At 45.1% G+C, this 18,824-nt stretch overlaps 1 protein-coding gene across 3 annotated transcripts in view; it reads left to right on the forward strand.

The window, feature by feature from the left end:
• RAB44 (RAB44, member RAS oncogene family) overlaps positions 1–18,138 on the forward strand; it is a 353,899-nt gene extending 335,761 nt beyond the window's left edge. For 2 of the 3 annotated variants that reach the window (XM_069633560.1, XM_069633562.1), the window contains exon 16: positions 15,132–18,138. In XM_069633560.1, coding sequence (XP_069489661.1) covers positions 15,132–15,219 — 88 coding nt within the window. In that variant the 3' untranslated portion in view covers positions 15,220–18,138. The other variant, XM_069633561.1, reaches the window with a different exon arrangement.
• The last annotated feature ends 686 nt before the right edge of the window (positions 18,139–18,824 follow it).

An 18,824-nucleotide genomic window follows, 5' to 3' on the forward strand; every position in this document is an offset into this window, starting at 1 on the left:
TAAGAACTGCCTGACTTCAATCCATGGAATGCAGGTGCATGGAGCTCAATCTCACAATGACGGAATTCATTCTACTCGCACCTTCTAAGCAGGACAGCATTCAAGGGTGACTAAACAACACACACATTGATGAATTGATGACTTCTCACCTTACCCGGCCTGACTGCAAAATTGCTGTTGTTCACTATAGACAAAACTCTCTCCTTCTAACAACATTTAACATTTATTTAACTTATCAACAACAAACAAAAAAACAGCCTCGTACCAGCTAATCATCCTCCGGAAGTCAATGCCCTTCATACACCTGAGAACTTCAGAACCATAGTCCATACACTGGTAATCTCCAACATCAATGAGGGGAACTCCATCCTCAGTGTTACTCTGCTGATGCAACTCGCCCACTTAAGGCTGCACATCCTGCCGCAGCAAGATTCATAACAGAAAACAAGAGATTCGTCCACATTTACCCAATCCTAAGGGATCTGGGTTCCAATCTCTGCCAGCATTCTCTTTAAGGCTGCCTGTAGCACCTATAAGACAACCACTCATCCCACAACTGTCTACCCAGCTGCACAATTCTGGAGCTCAGAGTACATATAAAATCCTGACACAGCCCTTTCCATGCTCCACTCTTCTATATACAATACTCTCGATGTTCTTACCCATGTCATGAAGATCTGCTTGAAGCCCAAAGCCAAGTGCAACTCTTGGAACGACTCAGACCTTGTCATCATTAAACGCAAGTGCAGGGTGGCTGAGAGGAAATGGCATGCTTCCTGTACATCCTCTGACAAACTGGTCTGCCGCCTGCTCCAAAGGCAATACCACCTCTCTGTTTGCACCGAGAAGAGAGCCCACATCCAAGCCCGCGTCTCTGCGGCATCTAACAACTCGGCCAAACTCTTTAAAATCTATAAGGAGCAGGCCAATCCTGCTGCAGTCTCTACCTCTTCTGTCCCCTCCCAGGCCATCTGCGTGGCCCTGGCTTCTCATTTCATCTCTAAAACTCAGGTCATCCTGTCCTCTCTCTCTCTTCCTTTCTCCCTCCTCCATTTACTCCCTGCTCCTCCTCTGCCCCTTCTTCGGCCACCTCTACTCCCCCCTTCTCTGTCTTTCCCCTTTTCTCATCAGATGAGGTTTCTAGACAAGTCTGATCTATGAAAACAAAACAGGTTCACCCCTCCAAAACCATCAAGGACCACATTGACACCCTGGCTCCAGCTCTGGCTGCAACCTCTCCTTTCCCACTGGAGCCTTCCACTCACCCCTGAAGCACTCCCTTGTGCACCCTCTTCTTAAGAAACACTCTGCCGACCCTTCCTGCCTGGCTAACTACCATCCAATCTCCATCACTCCTTTCCTGGGCAAACTCCTGGAAAAGCTGGCCATCTCCCAGCTAAATCTTCACTCTGAATCTATTGGTTGTCTCCATGACCATTTGTCTGGCTTCAGAGCTGCCAGAAACATGGAAACTGCTCTTCTGAACATCTGTGAAGACCTGATCTCCAACCTCGATTCCAACACCCTCCTGTGTCCTCATCTTACTCGATCTCTCTTCTGCCTTCGATACGGCCAACCATGCCATCCTGCTGAACCATCTCCATGATAACCTGGGTATCACTGATCAGGCCCTGGCTTGGCTGACCTCCTTCCTCTCCGATTGACCCTCCCAGGTCCAACTTGGGTACTTCCTTTCCTCTATCTCTATCTCTACCTGTGGTGTTCTGCAGGGGTCTAACCTCTCTCCCTGTCTGTTCAACCAATACTTGGCACTTCTTGCCCACCGCATTGCTGCTCTCTGCCCCCACTTTCAGTGCTATGCAGATGGCACTCAACTCATTTTCAGGCTCCCTTCTGCAACCTCTTCTCCTTCTCTCATCTCTGACTATCTATCCGCCATCCCGCAGTGGTGTGCCGTCAATGATCTCTGCCCTTAATGCCAGTAAGACTGGGATTCACCGCATCGGCACACCTGCTCCCTCCTTTCCTGTCAGTCTCTGGCCAGCCTCTTTTGGCCCTCTTCCTGCTCCCACCTGTGAGGCCAGAAACCTCAGGGTCATCTTCAACTCAACACTTTCCTTCTCGCCTCACATCTCTGACGTCTCTAAGAAGTCACACTGCCAGCTGCACCTCCTCTGAGGTATTCTTCCCTTCCTCTCAATGTCTCCAGAACTCTGGTTCTCTCTAGGCTGGACTAATGCAATAGCCTCTTCCTAAATCTCCCTGCTTCTACTCTCCACCCTCTGCAACTCACCCAAAACAGGACTGCAAAACTTGTTGCGATGATTAAGTTCAAACCACTCTGCATTGTCCACAAGGCCTCCAACTCCCTCAGCGTTAGTCGCTTCCCAAAGCGGCGAGCTGGTGGTAGATCTCTTACTTCTGCTGGGGCCTCCCTCTGGAACAGCCTCCCTGCCTCTCAGAAACTGGAGGAGAACCATCTCTGGTTCTGGAAGCACCTCAAGACCTTCTTCTGTGCTTCTGCTTTCTCTCTTCCTCTCCCCTGCTAATCTCCTTGCTGAATCTGAAACTGCACTGGTTACCTGGCTACCCTCTAATCTCGGGCCCAGGTCCCCTCACCACCAGTTGCATACCTGCACTGCCCCCCTGGCAACCCTTGCACTCAGGGACTGTTTCTGTATCCATACAGCCCATACTAGCACGTGACACCTGATGTCTGTACTTACCCTTGCGCTTGCCACCAGCTGGCTGCACTTGTATATATTGTCTTTATTTATTTTATTGTTATCCTATGTACTGCACTGCCCCCTCCCTCTTCCCCCCGCACATTTCCCCTCCATCGCTCTCCTGCACTTGCGCAATCTCAAATGTCACCAGGCCTAGTCGGATCGTTGTCTCTGTCTTCCCTCTGTTTCCCCTCCCTTGCCTCGTCGCGCCTTTAAACACTTGGGTATAGGTGCGTTATAAATGCCATATCATATCATATCCTATCATATTTGCACTCATCCAGGAGCCCGGCCATTGCTTGGCTCTAGATGAAATTGGCACAAAAGGAAAAAAATCATGAAACAGTCCTTCACTTGCTACACCCCTGCCCAATGGAACATGATCTTGGTGGGAATCAGGTCTTCACCACAATCCTTGCAGTGCAGGAAGGAGCCGGAGAGTGTAATCTTCAGTTGATGCCTTGGTGAAACTCAGGTTCTGTGCGATCCTCCATCACATCCCCACCCTGACTGGAAAATCCCATTCCAAACATTGGTACCTCTACTGACCTCATATGTTACCCTCAGCATTATGTACAGTGCTCTGGTGCCTCGTAGCTAGGCATGTGCTATAAAAAAACAAATACAAATCTAAAATACAGAAATAAAAGCATTGCTTCTTATTCATCTGCCCATCTTCCTCTTTATGCCAATCTTGTTTCTGATGCTCCTTGTGTTCATTATCGGTTCTAATGATTCCTTCTTTCTTAGTTCCAAGAGGTGGTTTGAAGCAATGTGAAGTGAAAGTAACCCAAAAACCGAACGGAAAAATAATCCAAGAAGCCAAATAAGCACTGCATCTCTTTTCAAGGGAAAACAAGGTTTATTGCAAAAAGGTCTCAGATGGTTTCGTAGAACCACACTAACACAGAGCTTTCCAATTTTTGACAGGGTTAGATCTTTTATAGGCTGATAAGCCATAATTAACAATACTAATATAATACTGAGTTACACCATAATTCCTCCACCCTCATTGGCTGCTACCTATATGACATGCTAATGTCCCCTATAGTCTCTGGACCAATTGGCCACATCTTATCAAAACCCACTCCCCTATAAATGTGGTTTACTACATCGTCACTATTAAATCCAGGAACGGGCTTGGTGTTTTTAACGTATTGATAAATTTATAAATCGTAACCGTCAGTAATGTGCACCCCTCCAGCCCAGACACAATCAAAGTAAACTGGTGAGGCCAACTCTGCATTAATAGACAATAGGCCTTCTTATTATACCCGACACCGTGGCGCACACAAATTGCCTCCCTACCTTGCACTAAATGTATTGCCATCACCTCTGCTTCTCCTGTGTTACATCACAGAATGTCCAAGACACAACTCCCCCCCTTATCTCCTTCAAACCCCAGGTGCCCAGTAATGACGTGACCAAGACACTGCTCTTGAGTTTGGATTTCATGGAGTTATTTATCTCTGATGGTATGTGTACTTGGTAATTCAAATGGGATGTCCACTTTTGGGTGAGGGCAGTAGTGTGCTAAATCTTCTTCTTGCTCGTTGGCATCACAAAACCTTATGCCCTATCCTCATGAATTTGCCCTTTAAAGGGTGCATCCCTACCAGCTCTCCTAACAGCTAACATTCCATTCCCACCCTGCTCATCCCTTCAGCTGGATACAATTAGCGTTTATCTGTTCATTCAGAGTGACTCTGACCTTGGCTTCTCTCCTGGGGAATGGGAAAGTGCATTTGTTTTTTGGAACATAACTAATCAGAGCCTTGGCTCCACATCAGGGCCTGCATTCTATTCTGTCCATAATGAACTCAATCCCACAACATGTGCCTCAGATATTTGTCCTTCGAGTCTTGTTCAAGACTCCATTCACCCTCTTGCTCCTCTTTTGTCAAAAATGGTTAAGTCCTCATTCAATACACCCATTATTGCTTCCAGCCTGAAGGAAGTCTGGAAAACACCAATCTTAGAAAAGCCTACGTTGCACCCCAGCATTGTTGATAATTACCGTCCCATTACAAACGTCCTGTTTCTGCTAAAGATACTGGATAGGATTGCTTACAGCTCTAAGATCACATTGATCATCACGGCCTACTCAGTGCCCGTCAGTCCAGATTCTGTGCCACACATGGCATGGAAACAGCTTTGATTGATCTGCACACAAATCTAACTAAAACAGCTGAGTAGGGCAAACTTCCCCTCTTGGTCCTTCTTGACCTGTCATCCGCCTTTGACTTGGTGGACCATTCACTTCTACTTGATAGGATGAGACACTTAGGTCCTCATTATGAGTTTGCCAGTCTGCCGGTAAGCTTACTGGTACCATTGTTACCGGACCGGCAAACTACGAGTCTGTGGAAGGCGGATCGGCACCCGCTCGCAGACCATGACGGATGCACCGGCACCGTTATTAATGGTGCCAGTGCATCCGTCCTCCCCATTCCGATTGAGCCCTATGAGTCTCAAATGGGAATGGCTTGTAATAATTACCGGCACCCGGCAATGGGCAATTACTGGGTCTACCAGGGCTGGAATTCCCCGGTAACTGCCCATTGCTGGGTGCTGGTAATTTCACAACTCCGGTGGCATCCACGTTGCTTTGACGGGAACGCTAGTTCCTCCCGCAGTGGATCGTTTAAACCTTGGAGTCTCTAGTTTAAAGGTGTTGGTGGATCTTGTGGGCCACGTGGAATTTTCCTATTGATATTTTCCATTAGATGCAGGGGTTAAGTTGTTGGGGCATTTTGATGTGAGGGAAGCTGTTTTGAGTAGAATTCTGTCCGATATTTTTAGCCAGTTAGCCTCTTTCCTGCAGTTAGTGATGTGCTCTCTAAAGGGGATATTTAGTGCCGCTCTCAGGGCATTGTTCTGTAGTCTTTGAAGTTTGTCTGTGATGTATTTATTGCTTCCAGAGTACAGGGCATTGCAGTAGTTTAGCCTAGACATGAAAAGGGCGTTAGCTAATGTGATGCAGTTGGCACTCGAAAAGTATGGTCTAGATGCGCAGATGAGTTTGCAAGTGTAGGTGGTGGATGAGGTGAGGGAGTTGACCTGCTTCTTGAGAGTGAGGGAGGAGTCCAGATAGAATCCAAGGGTTTTAACCACAGAAATCACCTTGATAGGGTTATTATCAATGTTGAAGGATGTGTAGTTTGGGCATAGATTTTAGATGTTGGCTTCAGAGCCTAGGATTAGTAGCTCTGTTTTGTCGTCGTTCAGGCAGAGGCCATGTGAGGCCATCCATGCCTGAATGAGGGTGTACATTTTGTTCACTAAGGCTGAGTCTGTCTCGTAGTCACCTGAAAGGGGTATGAGGATCTGGGTGTCATCTGCGTAGTTTGTGTAGATAACACCCAGTCTGTCCAACTTGTCAAACAAAGGCTTGGTGAAGATATTGTACATGGTGGGGGAGACACAGGATCCTTGCGGGACACCACAGGTTATATAGATAGGGTCGGCTGAGTCGGAGGTGGAGAAGACTTGCATGGTGCGATTTGCTAAGAAGGATTGAACCCAGGCTATGGCATCTCCGGTGAAGTTGGCAGCCGTTTCGAGGTGGTTGCATAAAACTGCATGGTCCACCAAGTCGAAGGCAGCCGACAAGTCCAGTAAGAGGAGCAGAGCTGTTTTCCCATTATCCTTAAGTTCCTCAATTTGGGTCTTGAGGTCTAGCAGAGCTGTTTCCATGCCATGAAGTGGACGGAAGCCAGATTGCCATGAGCCAAGCCAGTGGTTAGCTTCTAGGTAATCCTGAATTTGAATGTAGGCAGCTCTGTCTAGGATTTTAAGTAGAAAAGGCACTGTGGTGATAGGTCTATAATTGGTGGGGATAGTGGGGTCCAGGGTTTGTTTTTTCAGTAGTGGTAGGACACATGATTCTTTGAGGCTGGTGGGTACTGTGTTGGATTTAAAGGAAGAGTTTATGAGCTTGGAAATGAAGGGAGCTAGATCCCTAGCTGCGTCTTTTATTAATTGTGCTGGGCAGGAGTCGCCCTTACAATTTGAGGGTTTGAGGGAGAGTATTATTTTTTCTGTGTCAATTATGGAGATGGGCTTGAATCTAAATGGTGCAATAGTCTTGTTCTTCTGAGATTGGGTGTTTGTTGGTCTGGTGGTGGCAGTGCGGCCTTTTTTTTTAGCAATTTTACATTGAAGCGAGGAAATTTTGTTAGCAAGGGCATTTTGTATGTTTGTGCACCAAGCTTTATTTTTAGGGGCATTGTCTATTGGTTGAATAGGGGATTCCATTTCGCGGAGGATGGCGAAGAGCTCTTTAGTATTAGAGTTGGCTTTTGTGATTCTGTCATTAAAGGTGTTTTTCTTGGTTTTGATAATTTCTTTTTTGTAAGATTTGGCAAATTCAGTTAGGTTGTTTTTGTTGTGTTCAATGGGTGAGTGGCGCCAGATGGATTGGAGCTTTCTTTTCTGTAATCTCAGAGATTTGAGGTGGGGTGTAAACCAGGCATTTAAGTGGGCTTCCTGTTTTGCTTTGCGTAGTTTGGCTGGAGCAACTGTGTCTAATACTTTGGTCATAGCATCATTGAAAGTGTTTACCAGGGTGTCCGGGCTGTTACTTTCCAATCCTGATATGGCTGGGAGGAGGAGAGGTATAATGTTTTCAGCAGTCATGTCCTTCTTACTTCTGGTCGGGAGAGGGGGAACCATGTTGTTGATTTTGGGGCTAAGGAAATCTAGTGTGGCAGAGAAGGTTATTAGAGAGTGATCTGTCCATGTTTGTGGAGCAATATCGGTGATATTGATGTTGCAATTCAGTTCCAATACCCAATCAAGGGTCCTTCCTTTAATGTGGGTGGTTGAGAGGACTTTTTGATCAAGGCTGTGGTCCTTGAGCAGGGCTGCGACAGACTCAGCGTGTTTATTGTCAATTTCATTAAAGCCGAGGTTAAAGTCTCCCAGTAGTAGGGTTTGGGAGTGCTCTTTGATGTTGTTGGCTATTAGGCTGGTTAAATTGTCTTCAAAGGTGTCTAGAGGCCTTGGGGGTCTATATATTAAGTGGATTGAGAGCGTGCGGTTGTTGGAGAGGGACATTTTGGCTGTGAGTACTTCACAAGATGAGTAGGAGACTGAAGTGGCAAGTCTGATGGGGTGGGTAGATTTGCAGATGATAGCTAGTCCGCCGCCTCTGGCATTTAGCCTGTCAGCTCTGATAATTTGGTATTTATCGGGCACTGCTAACATTAGTGTTGGTCCAGCAGCCTCGTGAAGCCAAGTCTCAGTTATGACCAATAGATCCAAATTATTATTATTTAGGATGTCCGCAATTTCTGCAGCATGGACCACCACAGATCTCGCATTAATAAGAGATCCTAGTAGTGTTAGGGAGCTATTGGGTTTGCTAGTTTGACAAATTTGAATTGGTGAGGTATCTATAGTTGTGCAAGTTATAGTAGAGGTTTGATCACTGGTGTGAGTAGATTGCTTGACTGAACGGTGCAGGTTTTTTGATTGGGTAATAGTACGTCTGTTGGCGTTATTCTGATGGTTTCCTACAGGTTCATAGATACTAGGTAGTCTGGATCTGAGTCTCAGATTTCTATCTTTGGGAGGGCTGGTTTTGAGAGTAAAGGCCATTATAATGGATATGGCTATTAGGGTCAAGGTGACTTTATTGAGGCGAGTGGGGGGCAGTTTCTGACTATGCCAGGAGCATACTATGAGCTGGCGTCTCGATATTAGGTTTAGTTTAGTTTATTAGTTTAGTTTATTATTTGTATAGCGCGCCATACCCTGGAGTATCAGGTTTGGTTTTAGGTACTTCAGTGATGTCCCTGAGTCGTTAATGACAGGAAGGTACAGTGAGCTAGCATTTTAGTACATTTTAGTGCATTTAAGTTGTAGGGATACAATGAGGATATTCAAACAAACTAGCATCTAGATTCGACTTTAGCACAGAGACCTAGAATACTAATGACTGGATAGAATTGACAAGGAGTACAATGAGCTAACATGAGCGTATAAATTGTGGAGATGCAATGAGAATAATCAAAACAAACTAACTTCTAGATTCGAGTTTAGTAAAGAGACCTAAAACACTCGTGAATGGAGTACACAAGTGAGAACACCGGAGAATACGACACTAGTGATACTGGGCAGTGCAGTGTAAAGCACCAAAAAGCAAAATGAGGTTCAGTGAAAGGGGTGCAGTGACATACAGGATCGTAGAGTGAGGTCGATTACTGTAAACAGCAGAAAAGGGTCATCTAGAAACACTTTGAGCAACCAGGGCACAGGCAGGGTTGTGGCGCACTGTCTGTCGTTTCTAGTGTACCAAGAGCGAGGCGTAGTGATGATGGACGGAGAGACAAGAGTCATATGCCTTAATGATGGTGTTTAAGAAAGGTTTAGCAGTTACCTGGCAGGGGGTCTGGCAAACGGCAGACACAGGCAACAAACAGGCATGAAACAGGCTCCAGCCTTGTCTCGGTGGGCCTTGGACGAAGGTGGGCCGGCTCCGCCTGCCGGCGACCAATCTGGTCAAAGCAGGCAAAGGCAGCCTATCAGAGCCTAGTGCATGGGTCAGTTTAGGCACTAGAGGTAGACACTGGCGAGTGGGCGGCCATCTTGGAGTAATCAGGTACCTCGTGTACCTTGATGGCTTTAGGGTGCTGCGGCAGTGATATTCGCTCGAAATCTCGTCAGGGCGGGTTATTCAGCATTCACTTCGTAGCGGTTCTGCAGATAAGGGTGCTGCAGTGAAAAGATTGATTTTTGTAGAAAAGCGCATCCGACATTGGCGCTTACCTAAATGCCTCGGGGGTGGCCAGGGCTTCGTGTGGGGGGCCCGCTTCTCCAGAAGAGGCAGAACCTGGACCTGGATCTCCTGCTCCTAGGTTGGGAGGGTGGGAGTGTCTCTGTTGCTATATGTGAGTGTTTAATATGTATCAGACCTAACTAAAACACTATATGCTCCCTTTGCTCCGCCAACCTCAATCTGTTTCCATAATAATGTGTGCTAAACAAGTTTTCTCAGCCTGAACCTTTTCGCCTGGCTTGGACGCTGTATGTGCATTCCAACAAGTGCTACACTATACATTTTATCTTACTCACTCAAAAAACATACACTATCTTGCTCTGCTTCTACCCTCCAACTAACCCAGAAACTGCAGAGTAACAGCGCCATTCAGCTAAATATCACAGTTTCTTATTCCCTTCCTTAAATCTCACCTTATCTCCTCTGTTTCCCATCTTGCCTCATCTCCACAAGACTGTACGTGTATGGCGGCGCAGAAGAAAAGTGTCAGCAACAGAATTACCGAGACCTTTCCCGCTACGCCATAATACGATTTTGGCCTTGGAGTGGGAGATTTAACTCCAGAATCATGCTGGAGGTAAATCCCCCCACCTTCCGCTGAAAAATTGGCAGAATTGGCAGAATTACTGCAGCGGTCATTTTGCCAATGGTAATCCTGCCAAAATCCCCAATGAGTTCTATGGACTCCATATGAATGGGGACTAACACCACCGCCACCACTTGTAATCCATCGGTAAATCTGCCAGAACAAGTGGCTGTAACGGTAATTCCATTGGGCGGTATTCCAGTGGATTTATTGCCGCAATACCACCCAACTGGTAATGAGGCCTGTGTTTTGAACATTTTTCTCATGTTTATACGAAGATACCATTTTGGCAAGTTTTTTTCCAGGCTCTATACATTCACTGAAATTAAACATGATCAAAAGAATAACACAACTTGCTGAGAAAGAGTTATTTCAGTCTTTACAAATGTTTTTTTAAAGTATGAATCAGGATGAACAGACAAATCATTATATTCATATAATAAAGGCTTAAATAAAAAGTAATATTAAAATAACCTTTGAAACTGTGACCGACAAGAAAAGCCAAACAAACGAATGGGTGAAAGGGTAATGAGTGCAAACTCAAAAGCAATACTGAAACATATTGCGGTCCCAATTCAAAGGAAAGAAGGTAGGCTTGTGAGAAAAAAAACCTTATAAACACCAACAACCTGGAGGTAAATGTGACACCCTACCACCAATTTTCGTAGGAATTATAGTGTCAGAACTACCACCAGCAGTAGTTCTGTCAAAATCTCATGGAGTCCTATGGTCTCCAAAAATGGGGATTTATACCGGCATGCTGAAATTAAAAACCTGTGGTAAACCCACAGGACCAAGTGGCGGTAACATTAATCAATTTTGTTAGCAGCATTTGTACTATGCGCATTCACCCCAGGGGGCATCTTTGATGCTAGGTCTCAGATGAAGTAACCCTGCCAACATGACCCTGATTAGCAATGTTTTTACAGATCGATGGAACAACATATGATTCTCGATGTTCCTAAGTGCAGTGGGAAAGCTGTTCCACAGATTGCCAACCGTGACGGGACAGGCATGGCCGCCCACCCGAACAAGGCGAAATTTAGGAAGGGCACTCTCAGAGCAAAGAGAATGTCCCAGAGTGTAGGGCACAAACCTATCTCAAAGAAAGTCAGTCCCCAATTATAATAAGCACAGTGAACTAGACCCTTTTAGTCACCAGGAGCCAGTGGAGTGAACCCAACAGTGGGTTGATGTGAACACCGTAAGAAGAAGAAGTAGCAACCCGCGCTGCGGGATTCTGCAAGCGCTGCAGCCAATGTATCAGACCCACAGACTGGGCAAGAAATAGAGCGTTACAATAGTCTATACAACTAGTAACTAGCGTGACCTCCACCAAAGGGCGCAAAGAAATTGGGAAGAATGGCAGAACCCTGTGAAGCACCTTCAGAAAGAAGTGACCCGTCTTACAGATTGCGCTAACCTGGCAAGCCATCGACAGTGAAGAAGATTGACATATACCCAGATTTTTTACCAAAATCAACGGGATAGGAAAGTGGGGGAGATGACGGCCAGAAAGAAAAAGTCCAAAATGCAGAATCAGGAACAGACCCCACCACCAGAATCTCTGTCTTGTCCAGGTTAAGGGTCAGCCAATTGTTGTCCATTCAGCCCGTCATGGCGACCAGGCACCCACAAAAGCACGACGACACCTCAGCCAGGTCAAGGTCTAAACAGACCTGTCAGTTTAAACAGACCTAAACAGAGTGTCATTGGCATACGAATAGCACCGGAAGCCATGAGAGCGGGTGAGACCCACCAGAAGCTGAACATAGAAGTTAAACAACCGGGACAATGCATAGCCATGAGGCACACTACACGACAGAGAATGAGGGGAGGACAGTAAAGGAGGGGGATGAAATACCACCAAACTACTGCCAAACTTGTATTGAGTTCCTCATTATGAGTACAGCGGTGCAGGAAAAAATTGTGGTAATGCAGTGGTAACCCCATTACTATTGCATTGCCGCTGTATTACTACATCACGTACTACAATGTTGGTGATAAGGTGGATGATTTTCCTCCAGCAAAATGCTGCAGGTAGATCCTCCACAGTACTGCCAACAGTACTGCCAACAAATTGCTAAATCAGCAGAATTACTGCAGACGGAAAATACTGCTGAAATCGACATGGAGTCGTATGGTCTTCTAAAAATGGGGACTTACACCGCTTACCACGACTTGTAATCCTGTCATAAATCAGCATGACCACGTGGCAGTAACAGTAATTCCGTTCACTGTCTTTCGGTGGATTTAACATCAAAATACTGCCAAACTTGTAATAAGGCCCTCAATGAATTTATATTAATCCCTATATACCGTGAATCCGGTTTGATTGAATTCTTTTAACACTGAAGTACAGTGGGTGGGCATCATTTTTTTACCAGTGTTAGGGCCTCATTACGATTTTGGCAGTAGCCATGCCGCTATTGGCGGCATGGCTGCCGCCAAAATCGGGTCCGGGTTCCCAGAATGAGGAATTACCGGGCCATTCCGAGTTCGGAGGGCCCGGTAATTCCTCCCTCTGGGAACCCAGATCCGGGCCTTCCCCATTCCCATTTCAGCCCCCATAGCGCTGAAAGGGAAAGGGAGAGGGAGAAAACAACGGGCCGATTACGAGCGGCCCGTTGTTTGCTCCCTCTTTCCCTCGCGGGACCCGTTTTGCATGTCTGGTAAAACCAGACGTGCAGACCGGGTCCCGCGAGGGGACCTCGTAATCAGGCGATACAGGGTTGACGGCGCCGGCACCTTTACCGGCGCCGTTCACCCCTTATCGCCTGACTTGTAATGAGGCCCTTAGTGTTTAGTTAAAACACTAAAAAAGATGCTATCCACTGTACTTTAGGGCTGAAATAATGTAATCACTTTTTCTTTCTATCTTGTTTCACGACCTATGATGTACAGAAAGTGCAGAGTAGAAAAAAGTTGCACATTGCGCAAAAGTCCACAAAGCAAGTGTTTTTCAATGTTAAAGTGCAACAGTACACATTGTTTAGATGTGCAAATTAGAAGAAAAAAAAATACCTTAAAGTAATTCCATACATTGCTCCATTAAGAAAGTTTCATGGCAGGAAGGTTTTAGAGGATTTCAGGTTTGATAATAAATGAATCCAAATAAACAAATTAAAAGTAATTTGAGCCTTTCAAACAGCAACATGTGAATCATTTTGCCACTGACTGAAGCGAGTAATGTGAACACCACACGAATTCGATGCAAGCCCCTGCTCTTGAGCAGGCGTTAATCGTGAAGCAAGAGAATGGGAGGGTCAGTATGAGTCAGAGTTGGATATTTCTGCATCAAAACACTAGACCCTCACTTGTTCATACTCACAGTGGGATAAACACAGTGGTCAAAGTGTACGAAAAGAAGTAGTGGAACTATGTTCCCTGCTGACATCCCCCGCGCCAACCAAACCCCACCGCTACGCCCCCTCCCACGCACAATCCAAACCCCCAAACAAACATACCTGCTGTTTAAGGGACTGTTCAGTGAGCTGCACTGCAGTGCATGTTTAAACTTCTTCCTACACTTTTATTTTAAAGCTAAACTATTCCGGAACGGTTTCTTTTTAAAATAAAACAGCAAACCTTTTTTCTTTTTTAAGTAGAGGAGCAACGCTCCCAAATGCTCCTGCCCACTTCGACCACTGGATTAAAAGGGTCGACTTATTGAAGCAGGAATAAAGGTAGAGTATTGTAATATCAACACACGCACTTATGCTTTGTCACATAATAGTTGACCACATGCAGAGATAGGGCCTCATTACAACCTCAGCGGTAACCGTGCAGGTAAGACTGGCTGGCTGCCGGCTCCTGGCTACATGGAATAACCAGGGCAATACAGCCCCAGCGGTCCGTGAAGTCAGGCGTCGGATAATGTTACTCCGCATTCCCTTTGAGTCCCAGAGGACTCAATGGGAATCCGTAGCATGGAAGCACTGGCACCGTGTGCAACAGTGCTGTGCTTCCTTCAAAGTCTGCAGTCGGGTGCCGTCCCGCCCGCTAGGTAAGACCACAGAACTCGCAGTGTGCCGGTCCGGGAACAATGGTGCTCGTGCGCTTACTGGCATCGTTGTTACCGGACTGGCACACTCGTTATGAGGCCCATAATTAAGATAACAATATGTATGTTATCATTAATAATGATAAAGTAATTCTACCTGTCCTGTATGTACAGCCTAGATAGAAACAAAACCGTTCGATAATTTGCTCCATTAATCCAGAATACGGAAGTGGTGTTTACTCTGAGGGAAGTGCATTGTGCAAACACCTGTCTGAAGTTCTGCAACAGCCAACTTTGACGAGGCATCTAATGTCTAAGACAGTGAGAGGCCTGAAAGAGTACTTTTTCTTGTAAGCCAGTCCAGGCGCTCAACATGTTGCTATACTTGTGTATTCTTTGGTGATTGGTTGGCCAACTGAAGCCTTCATGATCGGCACTGCTTTTGTGATAATTACTCCAGCGGAATGCATGAGCCTGTGTCTGTTGGTACTCTTGCACAGAGGAGAATTGCCTAGAATCTTGGTGCTGAACTGTGCTTGTGTACATGCAGATGGATATTTCTCCTCTGCGAAAGGTACAGTGAGCTAAAGCATAGCGGTAGTTTGTCCTGAATGAGAGCCAAAAGGTTATTTGGCCATCAGTTCTCAGTCGAGGAGCTCCCATCTTTTCGGAAACCTGCATGCTATGTTTGTGCCTTTGGCTTCTAAGACTGTACAGAATATTCATTCACACACTCCATGGTGGCTCCATGCACAGTCACAACAACACAGGAGGTGGGATGTGCAGTGTGGTGCCCTGTCTGCCCTGCTATCTGAAGGTGCAGGATCATATAGTTCATTTTGCCATGCTTGATGAATATTGATGGCTGTGATGGGGAAGGCGCTATGGAAGGGCTGCTGCCCCCCACCCGCCCATGACTGAGTGTGAATGGGGACAGTTCGGTGCATGGACATATAGAAATAAGGGAATATCCTCTGCACGCTAATATGCCTAACACACAAGCAGCAGTCCTGATAATGTCTATGTTATACACCCTTAAAAATAGATTAACTCTTTTTTTCTGCTTCCGCCTAGGTCATTAAAAGAGCACGAGGACAGGCTGAAAAACAATGTGGTGCAAATACCAGGCAGAACTGAAAAGAAACCCAGTTGCTGCCAATGAGAGCCAGGATCTTATCCATGCACTTTTAAAGGTTTTATATGAACAGACAATTTAATATGGTACCCTTGCTCATTTTATTTCTGCAAATGCACACAAGAGCAGAGAGGAGTTAACAGGAAGTCTGGTTGGTGCGCAGGAAGTCTGGCTCTATACAAGAAATCTGGCTGGCATATAGGAAGTCTGACCGACGTACAGGAAGTCTGACCGACATCCAGGAAGTCTGTGCGACATACCGGAAGTCTGGCTGATATACAGGAAGTCTGGCTGACATACAGAAAGTCTGACTGACACACAGGAGATTCAGCTGATATACTGGTCGTCTGGCTGATGTGCAAGGTGGACATTAGCTACTACTCGTGCTTGTTAACTTTAAAATCAGAAGTCTAGTGCAAGGATTTCAGCCAACCTAGTCGATGTGATATTTTGTGACACCACTCTATAATCATATTCTAATATATTCTGCTTGTTGTTATAATGCCCCCTGCTGGCTGGCTTCCTCGTGGATTTCCTACAATGGCTAAAGTGCTGGCCTTAACCAAGATGCCTACCGTTGCTGGTAACACTTAGCTATGTTGCCTTGGAAAAATACTTTGAAAATAAAAGCGAGCGTCATTCAATGTACTGATGCGTCAAAGAAGAGAATGGCATGGACTGATGCACCACAGCAGTGGGTTCATATGTGTTTGTGATCATGTTAAGGAAGTATTGTTGCAAAACCTAAGGGCCTTCCAGTTGTTTACTGTGACACATATTTAAATTTTATTTGAGTGACTCTTCTGTGCTATTTGTACTTGTTTCAGTCTCTCCTCTGTGCCCCTTTTCTCCTCCTCATAAAACTCCTCAGCCCTTCCTTTCTCCTGACCTCACCTGCGTGAAGATGAACGGCAATAAAAATGGAAACATTCTCGATCTACTTCTGACCTTGCCGCACTTTCATATTTACATTCTTTCTCTGATTCTGCTTTACTTGCCGCAACAAAAGTCGTACTTCTTGGAACGTACACTTTCTCTTTCCCACTTCCCATCACCCTTGCCGTCTTTAACAACTTCTTCACAATATTTTGTCTTCTAAACCTCCCGATCCATCTGCCTTCTCATCTCTTTCTTCCTCTGACTTTGCAAACTATCTTACATCCAAAGTGGCAAATCTTCACTCAGCCTTGACTCCCTCTGCTACTCCTATCTCGCCTCGTTCTTCTAGTCTATCTTCACACTATTTGACCTCGTTTTCACCTCTTGCTGATGCTGATACTTCTGCTCTTCTTGCCCGTACTCCTCCTACTGCTTCTTCTGATTCTCTTGCCTTTTCTCTTATCCCTCAGGTCAATTCTCATCTCCTTCCTGATCTTACTACTCTTATTAATTCTTCCTTTACAAATTCCTACTTTTCGGCCGCTTTTAAGCATGCACTTATTCATCCTATCCTGAAAAAACCTAATCTTGACCCATCTATTTCTGCCAATTTTCAGCCTATTTCGGTTGGGCTATTTCTTTCTAAAGTCCGCGAGTGGGCTGCTTATGCTCAGGTAACTCGTTATCTAAGTGCCAACTCTCTTGTTAAACCTCTTCAATCTGGCTTTCGTCCCTCTCATTCTACAGAGACTGTTAGTTTACATGTCTAACTCTCTTCTATCTGCTCATCATTCTAAATGTTCTTCTATTCTCATTCTTCTTTGCTTGTCTGCAGCATTCGATACTGTTGATCACTCTCTTTTTTATCTTCTCTTTCTACCATGGGCATTTCTGGTCTGTCATTGAATGGTTCCGCTCCTATCTTTCTCAACAGTCCTATTCTGTCACTTGGGCCAGACACTCCTCTTCCTCATTTCCTTTCCTATATGGTGTCCCTCAAGGCTCTGTGCTTGATCCTCTCCTTTTCTTTCATTATACCACCTACCCTCTCTGCTTTTATTTCTTCCTTCATTCTTTCGCTTCATCTGTATGTAGATGACACTCAGATCTTTGTCTTCATGTCTTCCTTTGATTCTGCTTTGCACTCCACTGTATCAAATTGTCTTTCCGCTTTTCATAACTGAATGTCTTCTCATTTTCTCCATCTCAGCCCTTCGAAGATTGAGGTTCTGTTTTTACCTGCTTTAACTATTCCTCCTAATTTTCCTCCTCCGTCTCTCTCCTTTCCTCCATCTCACTACCTTTCTCCTCATCTGCGCGGAACATGGGTGTTATTTTGGATCCTTTCCTCTCTTTCTCACTCCACATATCTTCTATTGCTTGTTCTTGTTGTTATGCACTCTTCAACATTCATCATGCTCGTCCCTATCTCTCTTTTCATGCTACAAAACATCTTCTCTTCTCTCTTATCTTTTCTCGCATTGATTACTGTTCATCCCTTTTGCTAGGTCTCCCTGCCTCACATCTTCTCCCCCTTCGTTCAGTTTATAACTCCTCCATTCGCCTTCTTTTTTCTTTATCATCTAATTATTCTTGTACATCTCCCTTACTCTCCATTTCATTGTATCCCTTTGAATCATGCCTCCTCTATTATTTTCTCTCACTTGTCTTTAAATGTATCCATGGTCTGGCTCCGCCTTAGCTTTCATTTCTATTCTCGTTCTATGTTTCGTCTCGCTCTCTCAGATCACAGAATGTATTTCTTCTTACTCTTCCTAAACCCCCATGTGCTTCTTCTCGTTTCCGTTCCTTTGTTCTTCTAGCTCCTACACACTGGAACTCTCTTCCTCTTTCTCTATATTCTGCTATATCTCTTCGTATTTTTCAATCGAATCTGAAAGCTCATCTTTTATGTTCTCTTTCCACTTAATTCTTTTTGCCTTTTCCCTTTCCTGTTTTTATTTATGCTACTTATCATGTCATTGTACTGCTTTTTTTGATAATTTTGTTCAACGCTTTTGGAGAAAAGCGCTCTATAAATCCAATAAAATTAAATGAATTAAGGGCCGTCCAGTGATGTTCTTGGCTCATGTTTTCTGCGACTCCTATTTAAATGTTATTATAGTGAAGTTTGATCAAAAGAAAGGGAAATAAAGATCACGAGAGGTTTAGCCCTAGTGATTGCAACACTTGTTTAAGGGTGACCGTGCTGGGAAGCCCTGGAACAGACGTGGAACATTTGATGTGTTACAGGATATGTGTGTTTGGGAAAATTGATACATGCACATGGTTGCGCCATCAGAATATGTTATGCAAAATCCCCATCAGCATACAACTGTGGATTGGTTCAATGGACCTGGATTAAAACATGGCAGATCCCCAGGAAGAAGGCAAGCCCACAATGCTTTACCATTTGATTTGGAATCATTTTAGTACTTGGGCCACTATGGGGATCATTTTAAAAAAATAGGCTAATTGCATGCAGGGGACCACAAATGCTTGCCCTTGCATGTCTTGTTTCCCTTTCATGCAATATTTAATTTTTGCACGGCAGAGTGCAGAGTGCAAAAGTAAAGCGTAGAACAAGGCAAGATCACCTTTACTCTTTACTTTTACACTCAATTTTGAAAAGAAATTCAAATCCACCGCCAAATGATGCTTTGCATGTAGTTTTTACTAGCCGATTCCTATGAAGTCCGGCTGCAGGTGCCTATTTGAGGCGATTCCATAAGAATCCATTCATTTTCCACCTC

This window comes from Ambystoma mexicanum, chromosome 13 (genome assembly GCF_040938575.1).
Source record: "Ambystoma mexicanum isolate Mex_15411 chromosome 13, UKY_AmexF1_1, whole genome shotgun sequence".
Taxonomy (NCBI): Eukaryota; Metazoa; Chordata; class Amphibia; order Caudata; family Ambystomatidae; genus Ambystoma; species Ambystoma mexicanum.